This window comes from Mercurialis annua, linkage group LG1-X, assembly GCF_937616625.2.
Source record: "Mercurialis annua linkage group LG1-X, ddMerAnnu1.2, whole genome shotgun sequence".
Lineage (NCBI taxonomy): Eukaryota > Viridiplantae > Streptophyta > Magnoliopsida > Malpighiales > Euphorbiaceae > Mercurialis > Mercurialis annua.
The window spans coordinates 54961852-54984650 of record NC_065570.1 but is presented as its reverse complement, the minus strand read 5'-3'; the positions used below and the strand labels follow the sequence as shown (position 1 = coordinate 54984650).

The following is a 22799-nucleotide window of genomic DNA, read 5'->3' as shown; positions in this document are numbered from 1 at the left end:
CAAATAAGTCCTTAGGATGTATTGATTTTTAAATCCAGTTGTGGATGGAAAACGAGCATGCACTACTTTCGATGTAAAATGCACGTGAGACTTAATTTGAAGAGAAACCAGATAAATAAAAATTATAATTATAAAGATTTGATAAACAAAAATTTAATACTACATAAATCTATTGAATAAAAAAACCTAACTTATTAACTCAAATTCACTTTATTATTTTCCACATGATAATGGTAAATTCAACTAAAAACACATCCGTACAAATTCCGTTAAAAAATGACCTACTAAGTAAAATTCATGAAATATATGAAACTAATAATATAATTTTAATTTATTTTATTTTAAATTACTCTCTCCGTTATTAGTAAATAAAAAACCTTAAAATTAATTTTCCAAGAGGTATCACTTATTTAAAAACCCAATAATGTACTAAATTCAGGATGTGGAATAAACCTTCGTTCGTGGAAAGGACTATTTTAGTGAAGATCGGCTTGGCTCGATGTTTTTGACTTCTGAATTCTGATTGTTCCAGCTTGCTCAAGAGTCAAGATCACCTAATTAAACCGCAGGAAGCATCTAGCTTTCTTTTCTTTATTGTGAAAAAAATGCCATCACTATGAGGAAAAAGAAAAGGAAAAATAATGCTATGTAATCAAAAATTCAAAATCAATAAAGGGCCCATCATTAAATGTTAGTAAAATTAATGGGAAGTTTAGGAGAATATCTAAAAAATTAAAATATTTGTAAATTTACCTCAAAAACTGAAAGTTTATAAGCGTACCTAAAAAAAATTATTTTTTTACTCCGCAATTTATTTTTTTACTCTGCAGTTTCAAACGGTTTCAAATACAGTTTCTAATAGAGTTTCAAACGGTTTATAACGGTTTCATAAAAATAGAGTTTCAAACGGTTTCAAATACAGTTTCAAAAAACACAATTTGAAACTGTTTTATAAAAACGTTTCAAATAGAGTTTCTAATAGAGTTTCAAACGGTTTCAAATAGAGTTTATAATAGAGTTTCAAACGGTTTATAACGGTTTCATAAAAATAGAGTTTCAAACGGTTTCAAATACAGTTTCTAATAGAGTTTCAAATGGTTTATAACAGAGTATTTTTAAAAACTTTGACATCTTTGAAACCGTTTATAATACAGTTTCAAACAGTTTTAAAAAAACGGAGTATTTTTACAAATTTTTTCAGAGTAAAAAAAAATCGGAGTAAAAAAATAAATTTTTCGAAAAAAAGGTAGACAAATAATTTTTCAAAAAACAGAGTATTTTTGCAAATATTTTGAAAAACGGAGTATTTTCTGCAAATTCCTCAAAATTAATTATTATAGTATGCATTAACATATTTCATTTATTATATGGTGATATCTACTTTCGACCGCTATATAAAAAAATTAAAACCAACCAATTTCAGTTAATTTCAAAAATTATAATTATAATTTAAATAGATAGTAATAATTAATTTTTAAATAAAAGAAAATAATTAAAAATTTAATAAAGTAGTAAGACATTATAATATCAAAGTTTTTTATAAATATTTTTTTATATATTAGCTGCTGTCATAGTTTATTTTATATATAATTAATAATAATTTAGATAAGTTTTCTAGGAATTAGAATAATATTATATAGATGTAGTAAAATTTTATTTATAGACTTTAATATGTAAATTATTAATTATCTGAATAACAATTCAACTAGAGTTTAAATAAAAGTATAAAAAATTAAATTAATCCAAATTTATTGAGTTAGTAGTTTCAAATTTTAAAAGTAATTTATTAATTTAGATTAATACGTTGATATTTGATAAACCATTCAATAGATTTATTGCTTCTAACTATTGCAGATGTACAACCAAAATTGGTCTTTTCATTTTGAAAAACCTCTCAAATTTTAATAATTTTTTTTATTCATTTGAGAGGTGGTTTTTGGCCATTTTTGGCAAAAATCACCTCCTCAATCTTTAAAATCCATTTTTTCCGGTTTTTATTTTTTATTTTGAATAAAGTTTCTTTCTTGGCCAATTTGGTCTAGATCTAGAAATAAATTTTTACCCTAATATTTTAATTGGGATTAGATCTGATCTAATCAAAATTAAGAGTAGTTTTTTTCATTTTTAAAGATGAAATTGTTTTTTACGATGCAAACGACTTGAATCTCTGAAACATTCAGAGTCATCATCTTACGACAGATTTCTAACTATGAACTAGAGGCGGTTCGAGTTTTGAAGTTGATTAATGAGGAAGGTGTTTCTGTGGATGTTGCTTTAACGATGGCTCAAGCGATGCAGGACCATCGAGATCAATAATCACTTAGTATGAAACGTTCAGAGATTAGGCTCTTCTCGAACGTTCCGAAAGTTATGCGAGCATGTTAATAAAATCAAATCTAATTTTTTTGGGTGACCTGCTTGGTGGTTAGAATAGCTCTAGTCGATGACTGTAATTCTTTACAGTTCTCATCATCTCTTTTAGGATAGTTCACTTGATGTGTTGAGAAATCGTTCATCTATATCTAATAAAAAATTTAGCCTTTGAGAATTTTTTTTAATAATATTGCAGATGTGTAGTTGTTTGTTAATTAGAAAGAAAATTAGATTAGCGCGGAAAAATAAATTAATCAAATGAGCTGCTTAAAAACTCGAAACCAAGCGTCTCGAGCCTACCTTTCTCTGAACATTTTTTGTTTTTTAATGTATAAATGTATAAAATTAAATCTCCTGAAAAGTGAAAGCGGCAATAGTACTACTATAATTAAATTAAAAAAACAAAAAAACAAACCAACGCCCCGCATAATAAAATCAAAACCCATCTTTTTCATCTTTATACCTTCCTACAACTGTGCTCTACTTCTTCACTCTCTTGTATAGTCTCTCTCTGTCTATTTTCATGGCCATAAACACTGCCACCAAAACTAAACCCCTGCACAACAGTGTTAACGCCGTTAACAACAATGCCAGCTGTTGCGGTGGTCCCGCCGAAGCTATTTCCGCCACCGCCAACACTACTACCGACAGCAATAATAAATCCCGGCGGCGTCTCCGTTCTTATAAAAGTGACCATTTTCGCCGGGAGAATCTGTCCGCTGGGATCTTTCTCCGCTGGAACTTGCGTTACTTGTTAGTGCTGCCTTTGTTGTATGTTTCTGGTTTGATAATGTGTATAGGGCCATTCTCTTCTTTATTATTCCAGCCTGATCTCCCTGGTGCTGTTTACCGGAGTCATGACTTGTTTGTGAAGCTTTGGCCTGATATTTTAGCTGATAACTCTACTTCTATTCAGGTTCTTTTCATTTTTCTGTTTTTCAACCCTTAATTTTGTTTTTTCTGTTTGGTTGTTAAGAAAAGGAAATCTAAAAAGTGAACAGTTACGGTCGTTAACTTATATCTCAGGGACCAACGAAATTATGATCTAGTATTGTATGATCTGTACTAACATATTTAGAGATGCTTACTTTTTTGTCCTTATAATTTTATAGTATGAATTTTACTGGATACCCTTGATCTTCTTAAAGAAGTATCGGTTAATTTAATATTTAATGATGGCAAATTGAATGTGCAATTTCTTGCTATATATAGCTATCCTCTGTGTGGAAATACAAAAGGAGGTTGAAAGTGCAGAGACCTTGTCCCAATTCAACTAATGCTAGGCAATCTTTTCCTGCTAATCAAGGTAAATCCACTGGCAGAATATTTGAATTAGTGTTGTTTAAAAACTATTGACCTGGGAAATTACAGCTAAAATTCTGAATATAGAAATTGACTATTTGTAATAAAAAATAGCTGGGTTATGCATATTGAATCCTGAAATTTGTCGATTCACTTGCAGTGTCGGCTGGTCCTAGTGGTTACTTGATTGTTGAAGCAAATGGTGGTCTTAATCAACAGCGATCTGCGGTATGATATTTAACTACCTCCTATTTTTGCCCTTTGTTTAGTTTGAGCTACTCATTTCAATTTTGGAATAGCATGGTGCTATGAGCTCCACAGTCAACATGTTTGTTTAACACCTTGTCATTATTTTTTTCTCCCTGATGTTCTATGTTTTGCTGTAGATATGCAATGCAGTGGCTTTAGCTGGACTTTTAAATGCAATACTGGTCATTCCTCAGTTTGAATTCAACAGTGTTTGGAGGGATCCAAGGTGAGACCTAGTCCCTTTTCTCGTTTTAACACTTTTTAAACACAACCCTAGCAACTTGAATTGTAAGACTTTCCCTACCACCTGGTATATTTTTTCAAGAAACACATTAACACTGACAGTTTTAGAGGCACGGGAATCGTTTTGGATGTTTAAACTTCAGCTAATATAAAGATCTGGTTATGGGTTCCATTCCATGAATTTGATAGCGTGCTTCCATTTTCCCCATGTTTGTTTTGGAAAGAGCACAAGCTGACGTTAATTGCTCAGCATATCTCTTTACATTATTCCATGCACAATCAAACTCCCACATTATCATCATGATATTCATCGTAGTGGAGCTAGGGACGGCAACCTGCTAGAGCAATCATTAACTCGATGCAGTTGCTGGTTCTGTCTTGATTGATCACTAGGATAGGAACTTATTCTACTGATCCTCTGTTTGTGACATGACTAGTAAAATTAGTGTTCATATATGCGTGTATATAATTACATTTATTTTATATGTTCTCCAACAAATGTTTGTTCCACATTTTGATTTTGCTACCTAACAAATTAGCCAGGGTGTTTGTTAGGAAGTTTGCGAGTGATGTATTTAGTAAAGTGCAACTCTATTACTATTAAATGATTGACTTGACCCCCACATAACTATAATTTGATAGTTTTGTCTTGAATTGTATATCCTATTCGCTTCAAACCAGTCATTACTTGATATTTCATCTTTTGTTCAGTGAATTTGGAGATATTTATGATCAGGATTATTTTATATCCATCCTTGAGGGTTATGTGACAGTGGTTCACGAGCTTCCTGATGAAGTGATGGAAAGATACGACTACAACATTACTAATATTCTAAGCATCCGTGTCCAAGCTTGGGCTCCTGCTAATTACTACATGGGAGCTGTTTATCCCATCCTTCAGGAGCATAGGTATGTATTACATCATTGCTTTACATCCAATTCATGATGTTCCACTGGTGTTTGCTCAACTAACAGTGCTTTGTGATAATTTTTGTAATAGTGTTACAAACTGAACTTAGAAATAAATAATTACTGGAGTGATCATCAATCTGCACCTTGCTGCTTCTCTCCATTTATGCAATAACTATGTTGCTCAACTTAAAATCTGCAGAAATTAATTCTGGCTTGGTTCTAATTTGTGGTCAGGGTTATTCGCATTGCTCCCTTTGCCAATAGATTGGCAATGAGTCTACCTCCTCAAATTCAGTTGCTGAGATGCATAGCCAATTATAAAGCCTTGAGGTTCTCTTCCGCTATATCAACACTTGGGCATAAACTAGTGACCAGGATGATGGAGAGAAGCTCAAGGACTGGTGGAAAATATGTCTCTGTCCACCTCCGCTTTGAGAAGGTGCTAAAGATAGTCCTTGTCAATTTGTTTATCTTTTATATAAGCTTCTAGTTTTCTACTATTACTTGTTTTAATGTTAATATCAACTTAAGATAACTGTCTCTTTGAACCTTCAGGACATGGTGGCTTTCTCATGTTGTGTCTATGATGGAGGAGGTGCCGAAGAGCTCAATTTGAAAACAATCAGAGAATTAGAGTGGAAAGGGAAATTCAAAAGAAAAGACCGAGTTGTTATGCCCGGTCTCAATCGTATTGAAGGAAAATGCCCTCTAACCCCCTTGGAGGTATCTCATTTACCATCTCTTCTCTTGCCTTTTGGATGTTAACATTTTGATTTCAGTTTTTTCTATATCAGCTCTTTCCAATGCCATTCCTATCAGTGAACCTGCTTTTTTGCAGTTTACTGAAAGCCTCAACTGGAATTTTGTGGCCTGTATCTTGATGTTGTCGAATAAGTGATTTAGCTCAAAGCAAATGCAAGTCTAATATGAGCACCAAATGATAAAATGAATAAACCAAAATAAATATTGTCGACACATCGCATGCTCATCTACTTTTAATGGTCAATAAACCAAATTAATTATTATTGATATCAAAATTAAATCCTACAACCAGCTACAAGCAGAATGCTCATTTAATTTGACTCAGTATAACTCATGTTTTATTATGTTTTTACTGTCAGCATAGGTTGGAATGATGCTACGTGGTATGGGATTTGATAACAACACGGCAATTTATTTAGCCTCAGGCAAAATTTACAAGGCAGAAAGACATTTAGCTCCTTTGTTGCAGATGTTTCCCCTTCTTTATACAAAGGAGTCTCTTGCAACTCTAGATGAGCTTGCTCCTTTTGAGGTAATTAGTATTACTGCTATAGATAGTTGAGAAAGTGCCTTGTACCTGTCGACTTTTGCAAATTGACTACACGATAAGGTGGCATAGCGTTTAGATATTGGCAAATTGACCTGTTGATATCTATGCAGTGAATTTTTCTGATCATGGCTGAATACAACTATGACCTTTGTCCGCATAAAAAGCCATCTAGTAGTTCTTTCTTAGCTTTTTCTGCCAGGCATAAATTTTCTAGAAAGTCATTAATTGGCGATCAATTATTCAACTTGATGCATGTGTTTAAACTTTAAACAGTGATTTGACCCCCAGAAGATTGTCCCAACTCCCAATTGTTATATTTTCAATTGGTTCTAATGGAACATGTAGTGCCTCAGGCTTTAAATCAGTTGTGCCTCTGGGATTTTCTGAATCAATTTAACTGCCAAGTGCCTCTCAAATTACTTCATCCATTACCTAATCTCACCACACTTTCTCTGTGCGCTGGTAGGGTTATTCTTCAAGGTTGGCAGCTTTAGATTACACCGTATGTTTGTATAGCGAGGTTTTTGTGACAACTCAAGGAGGAAACTTCCCACATTTTCTCATGGGGCAACGGAGATTTCTTTTTGATGGGCATGCAAAGACCATTAAGCCTGATAAACGCAAGCTTGTTATTAACCTGCAGGATATGGAGATCAGGTATTCTACTCTCTAATTGCATTGCTCCTCTTTCTTAGTGTACTCATATATCTAGTCAGAATTGCATGTAGGATAATGTTTAATTAAAAAAAACTCTTAGATGCAAAATCTGATTCCATCTTCATCGCTTAACAGTGTTTTTCTGATTCGAGTATCAAAGGAAACCAGCATAAATGAAAATGGTTGTTCAGTAGATTAGGAGAAACATGAATTGTGCTTACTGAAAATTTCGCTGGTTAAAGTGACGCATGCAATGTCTTGCATTGAAAGCTGCATTTTAGAAATTTGTCAATTGCACCACTCTGCCAAGCACTGATGAGATACTGTCTACTCTGGTTTTGCAGTTGGAAGGCATTTAAGTATCAGATGGAGATGATGCTTGTAGAAAGTGATCGCAAGGGATTGATGGTACCTAGAGTCCGAAAAATCAACAGAAAAACTTCCATCTACACATATCCTTTACCAGAATGTGGGTGCCTCATTTCATACAACTCATCTCTCAAATCAACTGCCGCTCCAGACACGCTAGATTCCCTCGAGTCCACAACATAACCGAAATATTTTTGTTTACATAATTATTTTCTTCTGTATAGTGGTGCGTGCAGCTCGGGTAAGTCTCCCCAACCGCTGTTCTCTCTATAGCGAATTGCTAGAATCTTGCGTGCAAAATGGAGATGACAGTTAAGGTCATCAAATCGAGGAATTCCATTTTTGATAATGCAAGGAATTCATCTCATGGAGTTGCTTCTTTTTTGGGATTAAAAAGAAAAGAAGCATTCATGGTTGTGAAAAAGAATGGTCAAATTGTATGTGTATCTAGTTTTAAGAGTTGATTGGCTTCCATAGTCTTTTGGTGTGGGTTTTGAGTTGGAGATCGACTTCTAGCTCTAATTAAGTGAGAGCTTAGTGTCAGTGTAGGTAATTTTTTCCTCAGCTCTGATATATGTAACGATGTCGTATCTCAAACTTTATTTTGTGCTTACTATTATGAAAGGCAACATGAAATTTAAATTAACAAGTTGAGCAAAATATTATGTTGAACATATAGAAAACATATTAGCTGTTATTATCGTTACAAAAAAATTCATCGGTTTTTCTTTTGGACAATTCCTATTTCATGGGATGCTGAGTAGTGATTATGTTTGTGTCTTTAACAAGGTGTGGGTCCTCACTATTTTGACTTCAGTATGATTGTTTTATTTACGGTGCAAACATCAAGTGTCGGCCAACAAAAGTCCAAATGGGTCATTTCTTTTTTGAAATTAACCTTCATAATTTCAATCTGATAATTTTTTTTAGCTTAATCACCAAAAAAAAGTCCCACCTTTTAACCCCTTTTCAGTTGTACCCCGACGTTGCAATTTTGTCTAATTCACCCAAATTTGCACCTTTGGGTTTCAATTCCACCTTTAAGTATTAAATTGATCTCTTTTCCATTTGGAAAAAGTTGAAATAAATCATTCATTTTTAACTTTTTGGGTGGAGAAGAGTTCACACAAGTATTTTATAAGAATTTTTATGAATTTTTCCCGAGTGGAAAAAGCCTATTTTGATTTTGAGGGTGGAATTGGAAACTAAAGGTATAAATTTAGGTGAATTGGACGAAATTTTAACGTCGGAGTACAATGAAAAGGTGCTGAAAGGTGGAGGGTTTTCTAGTGATTAATCCTAATTTCTTTTTGAAATCAACTTTCATTAAAAAGAAGCATTAAATAGAAGCGGTTAGATCAGCCAAAACGAGTTGATAGACCCCAACCACTAAGCATATATAACCGAAAGAGCTAATTTTGCTAAGTTATAAGCCACCGAAATAGAAAGCTTGATTGAGAAAGAAATTCCTTGACAGCAAGCATCCTTAAACAGTGTTTTACAATCATGAACAACTAGACCCACATCATTACAAAGTAAAATAGTTATTGAAGTAAACTGCTAGACTGCTAGTACTACTTTTTTAACAGTAAGAAATTAGAATATTTTTTTGATAATCTGACATATAACAAACTGCTTATATTAAAATGGATTAGGATCCTCTCCTATTACGTTCAATCAATCTACACCATTCATTACAAAATGAATGGCGTAGGTTAACTTAACATATGTGCGGATACCCCCATAATGGGAATAGACCTGAAGCACATTGTGACTACATTACGCAACTGCAGGCTAGTTCCAACGCTCAGATATGGTAAATCACTTCACTCTCATCTGATAAAAACTGGGCACTCTCATAATATGTACATAGCCGGCAATTTAATCTCAATGTACGTAAATTGTTCTTTACTCGTCGACGCATGCAAGCAGTTTGATGAAATGCCTGAGAAGAATATTTTTACTTGGACAACTATGATATCTGCATATACCAACTTTGGAAAACCTTATGAATCTATTAAATTGTACATCCATATGTTAGATTCTAAAGCTGAGGTGCCTAATGGTTTTACATATTCTGCGGTACTAAAAGCGTGTGGGCTTGTGGGGGATATTGAGTTAGGTAAACGGATTCACGAGAAGATTTCTAGAGAAGATTTAGATAATGACATTGTGTTGATGAATACTCTGCTGGATATGTATGTTAAATGTGGCAGTTTGGATGATGCAAGAGAAGTTTTTGATGGTATTTTAATGAGTGCGAATTCAGTTACATGGAATACTCTTATTTCGGGGTACTGTAATGAAGGCTTAATGTACGAGGCGGTTAATTTGTTTAATCAGATGCCAGAGCGAAATACTATTTCTTGGAACATCATTATTGCTGGTTTTGTGGAGAATAAGAGCTTGCGAGCATTGGATTTTGTCTGTAGGATGCACGAGGAAGGGTTTGAGCTTGATGATTTTACGTTTCCTTGTGCACTTAAATTATGTTGCTATGTTGGTTTCTCAGATATGGGGAAACAGATTCATTGTTATGCTATAAAGTCAGGTTTTACATCTAGCTGCTTCACTGTGTCAGCACTAGTTGATATGTATTCGAATTGCAATCTTTTAACTGAAGCTGTAACGCTATTTGATTGGTATTCAGGCTGCAACTATTCAACTTCTGATAGTTTAGCCCTTCAGAACTCTATGCTTTCCGGATATGTCATTAATGGGCAGAATAGAGAAGCTCTGAATATGCTTTCAAAAATCCATCTTTCTGATGCCTATTTTGATTCTTACACATATGCTAGTGCTTTGAAGGTATGCATTAACTTGCTTAGTATAACAATAGGGAGTCAAGTGCACGGTTTGGTTGTTATCAGTGGGTATGAGCTTGATTATGTTGTCGGGAACCTCCTCGCGGATCTCTATGCAAAACGTGGAAACATTAAGGAAGCTCTTGGTTTGTTTCACAGGCTTCCAAAGAAAGATACTGTAACGTGGTCTGGTTTAATGACGTGTTGTTCCAAGATGGGATTAAACTCGTTAGCTTTGTCACTATTCCGAGACATGGTTAAATTGCAAGTTGAAGTCGACCAATATGTTATTTCTAACGTTGTGAAAGTTTGTTCAAGCCTAGCATCTCTTGGAAATGGCAAACAGATTCATGCTTTTTGTATTAGGAATGGATATGAAACCGATGGGGTTACAGTTACAGCTCTGATTGATATGTACAGCAAATGTGGTGAAATTGAAAATAGTTTAACTTTATTTCACAGTACCGTAGAAAAGGATATCGTGTGCTGGACAGGGATTATCGTAGGGTGTGGACAGAATGGAAGAGCAAAGGAAGCTGTTGAATTTTATCGAAAGATGATTCAAATCGGGTTAAAACCAAATGAAGTCACCTTTCTAGGTGTTCTTACCGCCTGCAGACACGCTGGCTACCTAAAAGAGGCGTGGGGTATATTCGAGTCAATGAAAATTGATCATGGACTTGAACCTCAGATGGAACACTATTATTGTATGGTTGAGCTTCTCGGTCATGCCGGGTGTTTCAATGATGCGATGAAATTAATATCAAAGATGCCATTTAAGTCCGATAAAACAATATGGATCTCTTTGCTTGGGGCATGTGGAATTCATCGGAATGCTGAACTAGTTAGAACCATTGAAAATAACCTTCTTGCATCCTTTTCGGATGATCCTTCAGTATACATTATGCTGTCGAATACTTATGCAACATTAGGTATGTGGGATAATTTAAGCAAGGTGAGGGAATCTGCAAAAAGACTGGGCGTGAAAAAAGGTGGAACGAGCTGGATTGAGATTTAATAATTAAGATAAGTTCTTCATTTTACTCTACTGCATGGCCCAAATGATCGATCACATAGTTCTTTTTACAAATTTTACTTACCTGTCAACTATGCTGCACAGAAACATAAATGGATAATGCTGAAAGGGAAATTGCCGAAACATAAATTTTAGAGTTTCAGAAGCATTTTTGAAAAATAGAAACAAAATGCCAAAATGAAGGAACTGAGAAGTTTAAATGCAACATAGTCTGTCGATGATTTGTTAATGACCGGACCATGGGACTGAAATCCTGAAGATGCGAGAAAAAATGACATGTCGTCACTAACAAGTAGTGACAGATTTACATACAGGCTAGGCTAGGCTCTAATTCAGGATGCCGTCGAAAATTTTGAAAAGAAGAAGGTAGAGTTTGTAGTGAATCCGGGATTAGAGAATAGAGAAGGTTAAGCTCGGGCTGCCGAAAGGTTAGAGATGGACTAAAGGTTAAGCCCAAGCTGAAATGAAATACGATTCCGCTACTATAGTAAACAGGCCAACAAGAAAGTCCATGAGAAATGGAGGGAAAAAGCTTGGAGATGTGTTGCATTTTCAATTTACAGGTATCCTGATTTTTATGTATAACAGATGAAAATTGTTAAAAAAAAATGTTGATCATCTCCTTGACATTGTTAGTTGTTAGTACTTGTTACCCTTCTTTCTAAACCTTTTCATGATCTACTTCTAATCTATTGCTGATTTGTTCATGCAGATGATTATATATATATATACTGCATCAGAATCCTTCATAATCACATTATTATGACAAGAATCCACAATAGCCTCTAAACCTAATCCTTCTAAATGTTCAATAATCATTTATCATGAATGGTCCAGCCATTTGAGTTGGACCTAACAGAAGCCGTGAGTACTGCAACATACGTGGGTGGGTTCCAGTTGATCAATAGTTAGTGAGGAGCCCCAACCAATTCATTTGTCACTGTTGAATGTTGATGCAAAGCTTTCATAGCTTGCTGTAGAAGACTTCATCCCGTGCTTTCAGTTACGGTGTGGATTCCCTTCAAACCGAATTGAACCAAACTATAATTTTGAATGTATCAGCCGCATCAAACTGAATCAGTCAGGTTTAGCTGTTTTTCGGTCCAAGTGATTTTTTTTAGCGCGGTTTATATCAATTTGAATTAAAATTAAGAATGAGCATTTGGTCCGTTCTGTTAAAATCATAGCGAATTATGTAATCAAAATAATTGAATTACTTTATTTCTTTAATCAAATTGATCGATTTACCCAAAGTAGAATAGCAAATTGAATTATTCAGTAAGTTAATTCGGTTAAACCGGTACAAATATAAATATAGTTATTACAAATAAGTAAAAATAAAAATATTATATATAAAGTAACCGCAGCTGAACCGATTTTTTTAATTAATCAAACTTACTGAATTAACTGAATTAATCCAAATAGACATGTTGATTCAGTTTAACCAAGTTCTTGCTCACCTCTTAGTAAAACTTTGAATTATCAATGTTGAACCGAAACCGACAAATCCAATTCTTTATAATTATAAATCGAACTAAACAAAATTTATCAGTTTGGTTTTGATTCGGTTCCGCTTCGCACGCCCCTACTTGCAGCGGTTCGATGCTGTCATGAGTCATGACTCATTACACACACTTTAGTATTTCATGCTAGGTTGCTGTCTTAGTACATCATTTCCGCATTGTATAGTCTCTATCTGTCCTGCTTCTGTAGTATGAATCATCATGCCTCTGTTTCTTCTTTTTAAGCAGTGAAATTCTTTTCTTGTCAACAAATAAAGCCAAAAAAACATTGCAGAAAAAGGTTACTGCCCACCATTGAAAATTCCTCTACGACTAAATTTTACTGCAGGACCCATAATGAGAGTGAGAACACCAAGGTAACAAAGTAAGATCATTTTTACCTCTTTATGAATGTATTACAGATCTTTATTTATTTACTTTTAAACAGTAAAACACGAGTCAGTTTTCAACTCAATCGGCATTTGTTAGTGGATTAGAGCCTCAAGAATGGCAATTTTAAGTTCTCAAAATCTTTAGAGGATAGAGGACAAATTTCTTGTTTTTTTATTATATAAATGAAGAGTTAAGTTAAGCCCATACTTGAATGACATAAGCTCTTTTAAGCGAGGAAATCAAGAAAAATCGAAATGATGAGGTAATGAGTACAAAAGAAGGGTCAATATTTTATATTTTTATTTATATTAAAATTCTAGTTCTAGAGATGGAAATCAACAAGTCCCATGCAAGACTGCAACTACAGGTTTAACCGATTTTAACAATGCACGCCCTCGCCCACTAAACTAGCCTTCATGGCTCGTTGTCACTTCTGTACTATTATAGGCTCTTACAAGTTTCTAAATCCTACCATGCCACCTCTGCACTGCTTGTTTGTTACAGCAATATCTCAACGAATATCCAAGAAATTATTTGGTGGGATCTTTTGTTTAGGTCTTTTTTATAGACAAGGTATAGGCTAATAATCACCAACAGACCCTAACCTTTGCAGAATTATTTTTCAAATGTAATATTTGGAATTATATATTTCAGAGATAATATTTTGGCAATGTTTTAATAATTTTTTTTATCATTAGAGAGGAATATAAGAATTAAGCCTATAACCTTAGCAGAATGATTCACGTATACTTATATGTAAATCAGTATTACCGTTCGATTTTATTTATTGTTTTGTTATCTTAATGTAATATACAGATTTAAATGGCTATTTATCTCATTAACTTGTAAGCGATGTCAATTAGCATATATTTTAATGTTGTAGTCAAATAAATCATCCATTTTCACACTTAATTCGGCGCGTGTTGCTCACCTTCAATAATCATGCTTTTTAATTAATTTATATTAATTATTAAAAAATTTAAAAATTTAAAACCGTTAAAAAATTAAGAAAAATAATTCAATTCCGACCTACCACCATACTCCGATTTAAAAACCCGCTATTCAACAAAACAAAATAAATTAAAAAAAATATTCAATTATCGGACGACCGCTGAAAAGAGGAGCAGCAGAGGAGCCGCTGCTCCTTCTTTCCACCAGAAGGAGGCTGTTCCTCCTTCACGGAAGGAGGAACAGATCGTTCCTCCTTCACGGAAGGAGGAACAGATCGTTCCTCCTTCCATGAAGGAGGATTTCCATCGTTCCTCCTTCAAGAGGAGGAACAGACGACCTGTTCCTCCTCTTGAAAGAGGAGCAGTGTTCCTCCTTCCATGGAAGGAGGAACAAATTTTCCTCCTTCCACGGAAGGAGGACGGCGGCGGCGGTTTAAAAAAATTCCGGCGGCGGGTTTCAAAAATTCAGGTGGCGGAGAAAGTCGGATGGCGGTTCGATTTTTTTTTTAAATAAAAACAATTAATTAAATTTTAGGATTTATTTAAACGTTTTTAAAGATGAAAGGTTTGTTTGTATTTTTATTAATTGAAAAAAATATGAAATAATGCTTATATTTAGTTGTTTTAAATAAATCATCTTTTTTTTTTGAATTTTGGAGTAGAGGTGAAATAAAAACACAACGTCAATAATATATGTGACAATTTTCTTAGGTCAGGGTATAAACGAAAAAAAAGTTAAAGGTGAGGGTTTTTTAAATAATTAAGCCGAATTAAGAAATGATAGTAAAATAGTTATCTTTTGTTAATTTCCAATAATAACATTAATTTAATTATTTAAATATTTTACTATTATTAATTTATATTATGGGAAAGGTAATAATTGTCTTGGAATTGTAATTAAATTTTGGAAAGATAAATTTGTCATTAATTTTTGTATTGTATAAAGTGATAATTAATGATGATTTATAGAATATAATAAAAGTGTTTGAAATTGATGAAAGTTAATATTGGTGTTATTGAAATTAATATAGTAACTTTGTCTATATTTTAAGACGTCCAAAATAATAATTTTATCTATTTTTGTGGGACGGAAAGAGTAATAAAAAATACAAATTGATATAAAAACCAAATTTATGACTAAATTGATCATAAATTAAAATATGTGCTAGTAGACTATCCCTTATACGTATAGGGCAAACCACCACTTAAATCATAATTTTGTTAACCGTGTCTCAAAAAATAAATAAAAAAGAATTCAAAAACAAAAGCACACGCCCAGTGGGACTCGAACCCACAATCGCTTGATTAGAAGTCAAGCGCCTTATCCATTAGGCCATGGGCGCTTATGTGCATTGAGCTACCACCAAAACAATTTATCTAAAACAAAGATTGGGAAAACCACTGAATGTAAATGAACTCATCAATGAAATTTAATTGGGGATGAACTTTGTCATTATTCAGCTCTCTCTAAGACAATGACCCCTACCTATTTATCTCTCAAACATGTGGGATAATTATACTCCCTTCATTCTACTCAACTTCAGTATTTTGAAGATCTTAAAATATAAATAAAATTTTCATGAATAATGGCTTAATCACCAAAAAAATCATCATCTTTTAACCCCTTTTCAGTTACACCCTGAAGTTGCAATTTTGTCAGTTGCACCCTAATTCACACCATTGAATTTCAATTTCACCCTCAAAATCAAATTAGACTTTTTTCACTCGGGAAAAATTCATAAAAACCCTTATAAAGTACTCGTTTGAACTCTTTTCCACATAAAAAGTTAAAAATGGATGACTTATTTTAACTTTTTTCAAATGAAAAAGAGATCAATTTAGTACTTGAAGATGGAATTGAAAACCAAAGGTGCGAATTAGGGTGCAACTGACAAAATTGCAACGTCAGGGTGCATTTGAAAAGGGGTTAAAAGATGAGGTTTTTTTGGTGATTAAGCCTTGAATAATTAACTATAAATTCAATTTTTTTTATCTTTTATTACTTTCAGTTATTTCTATAATCTTTTTAATCATTATTAATCTTTAGTCTTTATTCCAAAAAAATAAATAATAGTAAATAATTGTAATTAATTTAATTATTTTTAGATTTTTATCCATTTTTATGGGATGGAGATAGCAATAAAAAAATAAAATTAAGAAGCCAAAAAATTATCACTACTATATGCCTTGGTAAATATGATACAGCACATGTACAATAAATGCTTGTATGGGGTGCATCAGCCAAGTCGCACTCAACCCCACTACAATTAATTGCAAAATTGATTCCCCACAGTCCCCAACTACAATTTTTAGCAAATTTGTTACACATTTTTTGCCTGATGGATCCTCACAATAATTCCAAATCACATTACAGACAAAATATACTACTCCCTCCGTTTTTTTTAGTTGTCCATTTAGCCAAAATTACACATATTAAAATAGTGGAATTTTTGTCTTAAATAATAGAAGCAAATACTAATATAACCCTACTATGTGATGAATGCTTTGTAAATTAAGTTATAGAGTCATTTATTAGGGAGGGTTAAATTTGGAAGATAATAGCTAATGTTATCTTAAAATTCTAAATGGACAATTAAATATAGATAAATTCATTTGGCTAAACGGACAACTAAAAATGAACGGATGGAGTAGTAATATATTTCCACAGGACAAACCAAATCAAACAAAAATTATTGAACTGATAGTACCAAAAGTACAATTAATCAAAATTTAAAAAACTTAGTTTAAAACCCACTATAGATCACAACAAAGCAAGGCAAAATAGCCTTAGGATTAAAAACATACAGCTCATCCAAATTAGAGTACAATCCTACAGCACCAGCCACTGAGTCATACTCAAACTCATCCAAATTACCTTCCATGCCCTTCTTCACTCTGCCTGCTATCACTCTGCATACCAACATTGCCCTTTTATCATTAATATTTCCATTTTTGCCCTCCTCTACTATTTCAGCCTTGTCATGAGCTTTTCCACTCGTTGCTGTGGTCAAAATTCCATTTTCATTCACAATTTTTGTAGATGATTCTTTAAACCCATTTTTGATAATTCTGCATACATTACAGTGCGGAATTGAATTGCAGAGATTGGATGAACCATTTAGGCCTAGTGAACAGGTGAAGCTTGTGGAGTAGAATCTGAGAAGCTCATTGCCGTCGGCTATGCAACGAGGGTATTTTTTGGGGAGATTTTTGGTTGCTTTAGCTTTGATGGAGTCTCTGTATTCTTCAAATTTGGAGATGGTTCTTTGTGTGTTGTGGACTTTTAGGATTCGGTCTATTTGGCAAATTGGTGCTTGTTTCTTTAGCCAGCTTGATTGGAAAATTATTTCCACTATGTTCTTGCTTGAATCCTCTGGGCCCAGTTCAGATACTGTTAAATTTTATCACTAATTCAAAGTTAGTCAAGTGTTTTAATAAGGCAAATGTAACCAATTAAATGGTGCATAACTGGAGTAAGTAGCCAAAAATTGCAAATTTTAATTATTATCATGGATACAGAAAATGCCAGAAACAGAAACAACAAAACCATATCTCTAGAGTGCATATTTCTAAAGTACTTCTATTTTTTAGAAACGACTTAAGTAGCAATTTGCCCCCTCAACTTGTAAGCAATGGGCAATTAACATATAAATTAATTTTATTGGCAAATTAGTCATGAACTTGCTGATTATGGGCAATTAGCCCCATTTTGAAAAATTAGCTTAAAATTTGATGGGGCAAATTGTCAATTGAGGGACAAATAACTTACAAGTTTAGGGGGTAAATTGTCAAAATGGGGCTAATTGCCCATTATATGTAAGTTCATGACTAATTTGCCCACAAAATTAATTTATGTGTTAATTGCCCATTACTTACAAGTTGAGGGGGCAAATTGTTACTTAAGTCTTTTAGAAACTAATAGCTGAAATATTATCCTAAAATAGTGCAACATAAAAAGCTAAATCGTACTCTCCCTTTATTTTTTTCAGTTGTCGTTTTAAATTAAATTAAACTACTTTTTTTTACATTAAAATAAAATATTAAAAATTAATATAACTTTAATTATTAAGCCTAATAAAGTGTTTAAATTTATAAGTTGAATTGTCTATTTAACCGAGTGATTGAATAAAAAGTGCAAATATAGAATTAGTAACAATTATTTAAAAATTTAAAACATTATTTATTTATACTACATATAATACTACTCCCTTCATCGTGAAATATTACAACAATTGGTAAATTTATTTATTTTTAAAGTGATAATTTAAAAGAAGTAGAGAGTATTTACAATATAATCTTATACTAGTATTAAAGATTTTTTTTTTCCGAAAACAAAAAACGAAATATAAGATTCATAAGTAATAGTGCAAATATAAGCAAAATGAGTCGTGAAGTATTTCTATTTTCAGAAATAAAATACCAAAATATAGGATTACATTTTTTGAGATAGAATCTATGTAAAGTTAATTTATATTATCAATTTGTATTTGATTGAATAAGCAACTTAATAAAGCACAAATAAATTGGAAGGGAACGAGTTAATTACCTGCATGTCTAACAGCCTGATGAACCTCTAAATTCTCAGGTTTGACAAAGATCTCACCACATTGAGGACAAGAACAAATGCTAGTTCTCAAAGAAGGGTCTCTAGTAAATCCAAGAACAGGATCAACCACCATTCTACACTCATAGCACCCTGATAATCTCCTAAACGGCATTCCTCTAGTATTACTGCTCAGAAAAGATGAATTCGACAATGAAGAATTAGTAGACGATACATTATTCCCATTACTGATTTCTTTTAAAGGAGCCTTCATGGATCTGCTTGAGGACTCATTGTTGTTACCGGAGACCCTTTTCCGGTTGATTTCAGGTGAAGCTGCTTCTGGCCTGTGCATCACCTTTGTGTTGCTGCAGAGTGAACCTGAACATTTTATTTTCTTGCATTTCTTGCTGCCAATAATTTCCTCCGACCCTTGTTCTTGATTCTGTTGCTTTAGCTGCTGTGTTTCAAGATTCTTACAGGGGAAAAGCCCTCTTACGGCTAACCATGACGGTGGTTTGTCTGATTTGTTGTGGTTAGTTTCTTTGATGGGTTTTTTCAGTTGTTTAGGTTTGTTAGCCATTTGGATATGCAGATTAGTCTAGAAGTAGAGGTTGAGCTGAAATTTTTGTTTTTTTTTCTGGTTTGCTTATATGCTATGAACTGATGGGCTACTGGAGTTGAAGTGAAGCTTTGTTTTTGTAAGGAGATTTTTTTTTATTGTGCTACTATATTGATACGGACAAGATTAATTTAATTGCATCTGTCTGTGTATGATGGATATCTGGCCGTTGAATAAGTTAAGAGCTACTTGGATCAGTAATCAGTAGCTGAAGAAATCAATTACGGGTCCCTTATAGTATTAATTTAATTTACTACTCCATTCCCTAGTAAATATTGTCTGTAGCTTTGCACAATTTTTCTTTTACGCTTCATCTTTATTCATTAGTCTCGTGGTCCAAATTGATAGACTTTTTTCGACTTAAAATTAGTGAATTATTATTAATTTCATTAGAAATAGTTTAATTATTTATTTGAATAATTAATTTTTTAAAATAAAAACCAGAGAATCAGTTTACACATAGGAGTGATGAAGGTCTGTTTTGGGAATAAGTATGAGCAAACACTAATTAATGACACCATAATGCAGCTTCTGTGTTCGATTCTGGGGAAAAGCTGCACGATTCCTTTTGCCTCAAAATCATGCCACCCCCATATGCTTTCGCATAAATAAGGCTTTCTGTACTTTAATACTCTAATTTACTCCTCTTCTCTTCTTATCAAAACTAATCCAGTACAGCCAACTCTTACTTTTCACCTCTACTTGTTAATATCATCAACTTGAAATTACAAAATTAGAACAACAAATTCATAGCGATTGTGGCTTAACTAAAAAATAACAAGGGGCGATGAGAGAAGAAGACGACGACTATAAAAAAAGATAAATAAATTACAGACAATAACCGAAAACAATCAATTATGGCTGTTTAGAATCTCTACTATCTTGATTCCACATTATTGCATAACATTAATAGTACATTACAATTAAAGATTTTCTTTTAATGGAAATCAATTATATTACATTATAATTAAAGACAGGTGCTTTACATATGCTTTATGTTTTAATACCTTTTTTTTTTTTTGGAAAAATACAATCATAAGATTCTTTAGGAAAAATGTTCGTTAATTAGACATTTTTCATGGGCCCTTTTAAACAAGATGATAAAAAGAAACTTATTTTAACTAAAGACATTTATAGCGCCAACATGAATTATCAAAAGTGATTAAAAAATTGAAAACAAAAAACAATTACAATCAGATTTGAATTTTGAATGAATACCTTTCTTTCAATGCAAAAAATAAATTTATATCGAATTGCTAATTAATTGTTTGCATTTCAAAAAGAAAAACCATAATCTATTATAAAAGAATTAAAGTGACAAATTTCTATGGTCCACCATTAGGCCGTGTTAGTGGGAGCCTAAACTCAAACTAATGCATGGTTGATAGAAGAACACAAACGAAGGAGTATATAATTGAATAATCGTTATTTGATTGTGAGGTGTTTTTTTATTTTATTTTTAAGTAAAAGTTCTATTAATTGATTCAAGAACCAGTATATAGAATTTGATAATAGAAGGAATAAACTTTATCCATTTAGATAAACTAAAATACAATGTTTTAAAAATCAGACCAGACCGGCCGGTCGAACCGATTAAACTGAGAACTGGCCAGTGTCTAGTCTAAAACTGTTAAAAATCCGGATCTTTTGATTGAATCGGGTTGAATCGAGTTGAACTGGGTTAGACCACATTGAATCGGTAAAAAATCGGGTGTTGAACCATGAACCGGTGAAAAACTGGTGAACCATAATTTTTTAATTTTTTTTTAATTTATGAAACCGGTTGAATCAGGAACCGGTGGCATCACCGGTTCGGCCACCTATATTCGGTTTTTAAAACACTGCAAAAATAGTCATATGCTATTATAAGAGATTTCCTATGATAATTATTAAAACATTTGTACATCCCTATTAGACTAAGTAGTCATGTGTATCAAATTAGTAATATTACAAAGCAAAAAATTGTTGAAGTCATCCATTACAACCTTTAAAGTAAAGGAATTATATTTGCTTCACTTGCTATGATAATATTTATTTTAATAGCACGACTGCTACAATTAGCAGCTATAACTTCATCATTAAAATTCATGATTACATCTTTTGTGATATATATCTTCTCTTTAACATCAAAGACATCATCAATATTAACGCAAAATATACGTATATTTGGTAAAATCCGTCATAAGATAGTGGCTTTAATTGTTTTAAAGACAAATCGCTTACATCATAAAAAAATAATTTTATCTCTAAAGCTGAAAATTAAAACTATTTTCGAATTCGATTAGATCATATTAATCAAAATAAGACACTAGGATAGAAAAAAAAATAGATTTAGACCAAAATTGGCCAAAAGAGAATTTCTATTCAAAATTAAAGACAAACTATATAAAAATTAAGAAAACTAAATTTAAGATATTAAGGAAGTGATTTTTGGCCAAAAAAATTGAAAAAAAAAATTACTATAATTTGAGAGATTCCTCAAAAAAGAAATACGGCTAGGGTGTTTTTCAATTAGCTTTTCTTTTGATGGTGAGGTGTTTTTTTGAAGGTTAATTGAAGCTGTATTAGTCTATACATTACAATATAATTAATTAATAAGTAAACCCTAATTACTTAATTGCTTCCGCTCTAGACAAGAATCGAAAATCTTTAGGGTATTGATTTGGCTAAACCCATCAAAAATCTTTAGGGTTTCTTCTTATCCAATTTTCGATTTTTATGCTCTTTCATGTGACTGGAAAAAAATAAAAATTTTAAGCAGAAAGACTAAAACAACTAAAATAGACCCAAAAATTAAAAATTAGATAAGCAGAATGACTAGAAAAATAAAAATAAAAATAAAAAAACTTTTGAAATAAAAATAATACTCCCTCCGTCCAAATTGATAGGCACTATTTTAAGTTTTTTTGTCCCAAATTATAGGCAGTCATTTATTGCTAAAATGATAAAATGGCATGAATACCCTCATTAACTATATTTGTTACATTAAAAAAAGAGCAAACACCACTAAAAGGCAAAATCAACACTGCATTGAATAAGGGCAGGTGCGGTATATTTTTATGAAATTACTCATTTTACATAGATTTGCTAAATTCCTTAATACTTGTATTTGTCCTAAACTGCCTATCAATTTGGGACGGAGGGAGTATAATACAGGGACCTCCGTATTTTGCCTTTTGATTTTTGAGTAGTATTATAAGTGTTAATATTCGGCATGATCAATTCTTTTTTATAATTGAAAAAGAAAGCGCTTGAACTCACGACCTAACAGATTGTGTCCGACTTTTATACAATTTGAGTTATAGTTCATCGGTGAAAAAATATTTCTTGTTTCATCTTATTATTTACAAAAAGCTATACAATGTACATTTTCATCCCTGTATATGCAATTTTAGATATTTCATATCTAAAGACTCATTTTTATTGTTCGAAAAATTTTATACTATTTTTTTATTTAAATCATTTTAAAAAAATACATGGAAAATTCACTATTCATTAATAAGGATAAAATAAAAATTTAAATGTTATTTTA

General features: G+C 32.5%; 3 protein-coding genes and 1 non-coding gene across 4 annotated transcripts; 2 read left to right on the top strand and 2 right to left on the bottom strand.

The window, feature by feature from the left end:
- Positions 1-2764: 2764 nt before the first annotated feature.
- Positions 2765-8077, top strand: LOC126664648 (O-fucosyltransferase 10-like). Its single transcript, XM_050357150.2, has 10 exons — positions 2765-3289; positions 3586-3679; positions 3836-3903; positions 4062-4150; positions 4879-5076; positions 5314-5518; positions 5635-5802; positions 6206-6373; positions 6858-7048; positions 7393-8077. Exons 1-10 carry the CDS (start codon positions 2897-2899, stop codon positions 7598-7600), a joined length of 1782 nt encoding a protein of 593 aa, XP_050213107.1. The 5' UTR covers positions 2765-2896; the 3' UTR covers positions 7601-8077.
- Positions 8078-8714: 637 nt separating this feature from the next.
- LOC126675568 (pentatricopeptide repeat-containing protein At4g08210) lies at positions 8715-12415 on the top strand. The gene is made up of 2 exons (XM_050370222.2): positions 8715-11820; positions 11970-12415. The coding sequence occupies exon 1, from the start codon at positions 9164-9166 to the stop codon at positions 11237-11239; it is 2076 nt and encodes a 691-aa protein (XP_050226179.1). The 5' UTR covers positions 8715-9163; the 3' UTR covers positions 11240-11820; positions 11970-12415.
- Positions 12416-15372: 2957 nt separating this feature from the next.
- TRNAR-UCU (transfer RNA arginine (anticodon UCU)) lies at positions 15373-15445 on the bottom strand. The gene has a single exon. It is a non-coding gene; the product is annotated as a tRNA-Arg (tRNA).
- Positions 15446-16781: 1336 nt separating this feature from the next.
- LOC126666236 (uncharacterized) lies at positions 16782-19408 on the bottom strand. The gene is made up of 2 exons (XM_050359244.2): positions 18649-19408; positions 16782-17493 (listed from the first exon to the last, which is right to left on the bottom strand). Exons 1-2 carry the CDS (start codon positions 19226-19228, stop codon positions 16847-16849), a joined length of 1227 nt encoding a protein of 408 aa, XP_050215201.1. The 5' UTR covers positions 19229-19408; the 3' UTR covers positions 16782-16846.
- Between the last annotated feature and the right edge of the window lie 3391 nt (positions 19409-22799).